Source organism: Notothenia coriiceps, unplaced genomic scaffold (genome assembly GCF_000735185.1).
Source record: "Notothenia coriiceps isolate Sejong01 unplaced genomic scaffold, NC01 NC01_scaffold00020627, whole genome shotgun sequence".
NCBI lineage: Eukaryota > Metazoa > Chordata > Actinopteri > Perciformes > Nototheniidae > Notothenia > Notothenia coriiceps.
In genome coordinates, this window is record NW_011353328.1 from 12,967 (window position 1) to 20,110 (window position 7,144).

Consider the following 7,144-nt stretch of genomic DNA (forward strand, 5'->3'; position numbering starts at 1 on the left):
TTTAATCTATAATCCTGCTGTCGTTCAGCAGAAGAGTATTTATGGAGGTTGTTGGACTGTTGACGACCCGGGAGGAGGATAGTGTTCTATCGACGGTTCCAGTAGTGTGTGCGGGTCGCTCGGTGGTGTACTATTAGGTACGCGTTGTTGTTCGTTTCTCACCTCTTTTGTCAAAAGAGGGTTGAAATGACAAGACCTGTCAGGAGTTTTATGACGTGAGATTTAGGTAGTAGTTGAGGTCGGCGGCGCGATAGTGGGTGTGTTGATGCGAAGGAAGAATGGAACTTAAGCACATTGGAATTGATATTATGGATGGATGGAAGGTTCAGGTTGTTTTATCTAGGGGAGTAGGAAGTGGTGGTATGAAGACGTGAAGGAAGTACGTGACTCTTCCTAGAAGACGTCACAGATGACCCATCGCAGTATGACCCAACTTTCCGACACCCGCGGCTGATATTAGCGCCACCTCGATTTACGACTTTGTTGTTATCTCCGTGTTTTGGACTATATAAGCCTGATGTTTTTTGCTGCTCAGTTGAGCAACATACCTCATGTGTGTGAGTTAACCCATATCCTTTGTATGTGATTTAACTCTGCTCCTTCTTGCAAGAATAAATTAGTTAACTGATCATTGATTCTCAACCTGGTGTCGAGTGATATTTTTCTAACAGATTCAAATATCAAAATATGTATAAAAGTGAAATCTGAAAATAAATATTTTATTCAAAAAGAATTGCTGAACTGAATCAAAATAATATTCAACCTGAAAAATGATTTCAAATACTTATTTTTATTTTGAATACATCATAGTATTTTTCAAAGTTCAGGATAAAAACTTCAACTTTCAAATAAATTGCATTTTTTTGAATGATCAAAACGTATGACCCTGAAATAGCTCCATAGAGGAGCACATGGTTAGGTTCATTCAATATCATATTTTGAACACATGTGTTTTAAACGTGAGGGTTTGGATACTAATGAGGTTTGAGTTTTTGTTCGCAGTTTTCAGGGCACTTAATCTAATGTCACATGATGTATCAAAAGTAAGATCAGCTTTGTATGTTTACTTATAGCCTTCTAAACTACTAATATCTAAAATCCTGCAAATCTAGTTAATCCTAGCAGGTACAAAACAAGTACCACAACAGATTATAAAAGAAAATAACATTGAGTCCCTACCGTGCCCTACACTGCTCCCACAGTATCAATGAAAACAAGAATATTATCTTATATCTTAACACTGACGTTGTTATCCACCGTACAGTAGTTAACGGCTCTTCAAGGCTTTTATGATGACATTACGTCAGAAGTTTTCAAACTCTGTTTCCGTCTTTTTGCTTTGATTGTTATCTATATATATAGTTAGGCATCTCCTGCTGTCTCTCCGTGTCTTTGTGTTATTACTGCATGCTGTTCCAGCTAATATAAGAGGCTCAATAATCCCACAGTTATGACAGAGAGATCAATGCTTTCATTATTTGCTCCGAGGGGAGAGCTTTCTCTTGTTTCCTCTGTGCTGGTTCTCCTCCAGTCATCTACTTTGAATGATGATGCTTTATCTGTTTCCTTTTTCTGTTCTGATCCATGTATTCTTTAATGTTCCCTCATGTCTCTTTACTCTCCTTCATATCATGTCTGCATTTCTTTCTCACTCTTTGACATCTTCTTTTTCTCTTTCTTGGTGTCCTTTTTTAAAATATCTTCTCTGTCTTCTTCCTCTGCTGTAGACCAGTCTGGGTCAGTGGGTTCAGGTCAACCTTTAGTCAATGCCATGCGGACTGACTCTGCTCTGATTGGAGGTACTGAACCTTTTCTCCATATTTTGCTGCAACAGGAACCGGTTTTACCTTGTTTTATTGAAATCCCTATCCTTGTTCTTTGGTACTTTATTGACCAGGCTCATGCACAGGATGTTAGAGGGGCAAGCTGGCGATTTGCATTACTTTTAAATAAATAAATGGAATTTACTTCTTTTGTGACAGATTGAAGGGATATTAAAATGTATGTGCTCAAACCATCCCATGTCCCGGGTTGGTTTAAACACTGGTGTTAAAGGGGCCCTATTATGCTAATGTTCAGGGTTCATAATTGTATTCTGTGTCTCTACTGTGACATGCTTTCATGCTTTAATGTTCAAAAAGGTCTTTATTTTAGACTTTGCTGACCATTTACATTCACAGAAACACACACTACAGGAAAAGGAAACCCCAAAAAGATTAATAGAATTGCTTTCATTAATTATACATGGAAAGGAATTAAGTTTAGTAAATTCTTCTCACATGTTGACTACTGTAGCCACACTCTTACCTAGCCCTCTGACAAAGATGCACTTCCTCTCCTCCAAATTGTTGTCTTACCACCTTCTCCATAAAGACATCAGGCACAATGATTCAGCGATAAGAAGATGCAGATATTGTACGGCTAAGATGCTAAAAAAATTCAAATATAATATAATCAAGGCACACAATCATACAAAGCAAGGTCTATCTGTGCTCTGAAGTCAGTGATTCATAATGATTTTAATCTATCAAATATTGATATTCAACGATTCGTTTGATGCACATTTTCTGTAGTTAGAAAGACTCAAAGTCACACCTAGACTTTCCTTCACTGTGAACACATGCTGAGCTGTAAGAAAGAGTAAAGTGACGAGCAAGAGTCCATTCAAAACTATTTAAAACTGTGTTGCTCTGCCAGCACGGATTGATTCAAAGTGAGCACAGAAAAGGTTTGATCTATCATCGTGTAGATATTAAAAGGTGATACTCAGAGAAAAGCCATTTGAAAGTGTCCATTGAACTGACCTGACTGTGTCTGCTCACCTAATTAAACCAATGCAGGGATGACTTGCTGATGGGAAAACTACACTGCTGTTATCTTAAAAGAAAGAAAAATGGTCTCTTTATAAAGTAATATCGTATTAAATTGATTTCCGTCATATTTTCAAATTCCAATTAAATGAAACCTGCTCTCATGTTCCCAATTGTGCTCAACGGAGCAGAATAACCTGAAACATTGAAAAATATAAAAAATGATGTTTAATGCACTCAAGAGTGAGATTAGCAAGATATTCAAGGCATTAGGAAGTTAAATGGCAGTGGAAGGGGGGGGGGGATATGCAGACGTTTTGCTCTAATTTTGAGGTAGTTTCAAAAGTAAAGGCTTTATTGTCCTATTTACAATATCAACAGCGTAGTTGGTGGGGCCCTGTTCTGCTCATTTCCAGGTTCTCATTTGCATTCTGTTCCTCAGCTGTGACGTGTCTCTGTGCTTTAATGTTCAAAAAGCTCTTTATTTATCTCATACTGCCTGCGGCACCTCTTTTCACTCCTTCTGGAGGGAACTTTGGGATTTTAACCTTTGCAGACCATTGACATGCACAGAAACCTATACAACACACTACAGGAGAGGGAAAACCCTAAAAAGCATAACAGGGCCACTAAGTACCTTGCTCTTCTAACAGTGCAGCATACGATATATTGAAGACCAAAAGGAAGTGCATAAATAATGCAAGAAAATTGTGCAAATGACACAATGGAGTGAGCACAGACACTATGAGGCTGGACCCGTTCGAGTCTGCCGTGGTTGCATTCCATTTCAAAGAGCTGTTTGACGCTCGGCGTAACCTTGTCGCACTGCCACTCCGACATCACAGAGCTTGAGGAATAATCACAGGGTCTGTACAGCAAAGCGAATGTTGGAGTCACAAACGATAGCTGAGGATTCTGAGTAGTGTAGTGTCTTCAGAAACTCACTCAATTAATAAGGATAAACTGATGTTTTTTAGTGGATGAGTAATGCAGATATCACTGTGTGATCATTTGACAGTGAGGGGATTACTTCCGTTTTTATAATGAAAACTTCGAGACCGGAAAAACAGTTTTTACCCCGTGAGGGTTGACGCCAACTTTACATGGACGCTGCCGACAATAGAAATGAATAGGGGAAAGACGTAGTACACGTTCTCCTGGCGAGACCTCAAATCCTCCTTGTGATATCTATCAAACTATAGATCCTACACATCCATTGGACGTGAATTCTAAAAGTATAATATACACTTCTCGCTAGGGATCTAATCAAAAAGCATTTTAATGGCCAAACTATTTTAGGATTTTCCAGAGAGGGTTATTTGTGAATAAACGACCCTCCGGAGCGTTTGCAATCAACGGGAGCATGTTGTTTCTTACACGACCACTAGAGGTGCTACACTTTAAAACGTGACTCTGGGTCGTAATAAGCTGAGGCTGTGAAAAATAGAGTAGGATCAAACATACAACTTATTCTGATCATAACTCAGATGTGTTGCTCAAACAAATGAATGTGAAGACACTTTACAGAGCTCAGGATTTAAACAATCTAATGGTCTGTGGGATAAAACTTAAAGGGGAATTTAAAAAGTGAATAGTGTGATATCTCAGTTTATTACATCTTAAAATGTCCTCTTCCCTGCAGGGGTCATAGCGGTGGTGATCTTCGTGGTTGTGACCGTCCTGGCGATAACGGCCAGATTCCTCTACCGGAGAAAAGAGACGTACCGGAACCAGGAAGTGAAGGGAGTCAAACAGGAAGACAGCCAGGACTTCCATTTCAACAACCAGACGGACCCCCAGAACGTCTCCTCTGAAAACCCAAAGGAGTATTTCATCTGAGCGACGGCCTGATGACCCGGGACTCTGCTCTGCACTCAGAGACGCTCAGAGACTCCACTGGAAGGCAGAAAAAAGGAACAATTCCCACAGATGTTTCTCTCTCTGTACATATTGTAGAGACTGATACACACAGGCAACAGTGCTGGACTTAATATGTGTTTATACTCTTGTAAATATTCAAAAATCTAAATGTGAAAGTGATGGCCAATTAATGTCCTTTCGAAAAGGTTGCACATGATCGAATATATATATAATTTACAGTATTTAAACCCAACTTTATTTCCGTGAATCAGGGCGTCGTGGCTGATGCACGTTTCTATTAGGATAAGAAATGGATGTTAGCTTGATTGGAAAGGTTTGACTCGTAATGAGGAAGTTAAGGAGATTGCTTCTGTGGTTTTAATGTCTTGTTGTGGTGCATCGGGAGCGAAATGGCATGCCTGCAGCAGCCTGCAAACACCCACCAAACACCGGGACGTTTTTTGATGATTTTCTAACCCCATTCAGCGCCTGAATTAAAAAAAGATTTTCCTCCAGCAACATCTTGCTATCACAGATTTTGGTGTTAACAAGTGGCGCCTTCAAAGTCAAAATGGCACTCTGCAGTCTGGCAGCTACTTGTCGAGAGATTTGAAGACTTTTTAAGCAGGAGGAATTATTTTCCACTTTATGTTTTCACTCGTTCTCTTAAACTCATTTTCTTTCCCTTTTAACAACATTTCCCATTGAAGAAACAGCATGGAAGAGAGGTACATCCATAATGAATTGTAGTTGTACAGGTTGTTTTAAAGTGTTCTCTTCCTTGCTGTGTTCCGCCTGCTGGGAGCGTCCTCTCCCCGCTCTCTAGATGCCTCTGAAGCTTTTAACGCTGACAGACTCTATAGCTCTGTGGTGCTCCGTCACCTCTTTCCCTGCACACAGAGACAGCTAATGTGTTTCTGAGATGCTAATCTGCTGCGCTCTGACAGCTGGATTGTGACTAGATAATCCAATAGAAAGTGTCAGGCTGAACACGATGAAAACAGCCTGATATTTACACTTCAAAATGGAGCAAACCCCCCCATGTGTTAATTCAACTCGTGTGTAAAGAGAGACACTGATAGAGGGAGGACGCGGAGCAGCTGCTCATCAAACTCACACCTCTCTCTGAGACCCCAAAGCACAGATGGGATTTTAACGACAGAAGTTGCCCAAACTTCAAAGTGCATTATTCATCTCTTTGTGTTTCTCTTTTGTTCCACCTCACAACAGCTGAGGCCACACATTGTTGTCTTGATCCCAGAGGTGAGGAAGCAGCGATGTCCTTCCTCCTGCAGCAGCACACTGCACTGCAGCAATTTAGAGAGGAGAGGAAGTCCACAGGTAACCTTGACACTCAGATAATCCTGCACACTGAGCACCTGGAGCGCACTGCAACAGAAACACAGCACAGATAAAGAGTTTATTAAGATCCAAGGTGGAAAATGTAGACTTTTAAGACAGAATTAACTGAGAACAACTTTAGAGTGATGTGTGCAAACATGAAAATAAACATGTTATGTATAGTCACAGTGAACTATCAAAAAAACGAACAATGTTAAGCACCAAAATACATTACATTCACAGTCAGATTTATACATTAAAACCTCCTTATTAGCTCATGCATCTTAGCATTTTAAATACCTCCATTTTAAAAGAGAAAGACATAAGTTATGCAACAATTCCTCCAGATTTTTTTATTAAATATGTTTGCTTTGGAGGCTTGGTGACATTAGGACTAATCACTAATCACATACTGTAATTGATAAGCTAAACGCTAACTCTCCATTTCTATACTCTCCGTCATTTCATCCCCTTTTCATTTTGTTCTCCTGATCGTACAACATTTAATAATAATATATAGTTGACATGGGAAACTGTCATCTAAAAAGCTGTTTTTGTAAACGAACTCTCATAAGTCTGTAAACCATTTCTCGTTGGAGCAGTTTCAGCAAAGGTTAAATCAAACTGGAGGGAAACAGAGATAAGAAAGGACAGCTTTTTAGATTTCAGATTCCCCAACTCTCCCTCCGAGCTGCTACTGGTCAGCAAAGCAAACATTTCAAAATCCATCAAAGTTAACTCGTTTTTATCCAAAGGGACTTACATACTCAATACTGTGTCTCAGGGACACAACGACATGCTGACTGCAGTGGGGTTTGAACCTGTGCCCCCCTGATCCCAACACCAACACACTAGCCACTGCGCCACAGCCTCCCGAAAAACAGTCAACTTCCACAATATTAGTGAATCCTCCAGACCTGGTCCTTTGACTGGGGATGAATTCATTTTGCCTTGAATCTTTGAGTCGATGAGGCTGGTGACATTTCATTTCCGTCCTCAAATCCAACAAAAGAAATAACAAGGAATTACCCATTCTAACAAATAGTGTCTCTGCGTCCAACACTTGATTCATGTACCTTAATTATCTGTTCCATAAAGCTCAAGTATTGTATATAAACTATTTTAAAAACACG

The 7,144-nt window shown here is 39.8% G+C and overlaps 1 protein-coding gene across 1 annotated transcript in view; it reads left to right on the forward strand.

The window, feature by feature from the left end:
• The window catches only part of LOC104952844 (contactin-associated protein-like 5), a gene marked incomplete at its 5' end in the record, with an annotated part of 13,889 nt that extends 7,105 nt beyond the window's left edge, over positions 1–6,784 (forward strand). Inside the window, 2 exons of the mRNA XM_010779757.1 lie at positions 1,728–1,799; positions 4,453–6,784. Coding sequence (XP_010778059.1) covers positions 1,728–1,799; positions 4,453–4,649 — 269 coding nt within the window. The remainder of the gene's footprint in view (positions 1–1,727; positions 1,800–4,452) is intronic.
• Between the last annotated feature and the right edge of the window lie 360 nt (positions 6,785–7,144).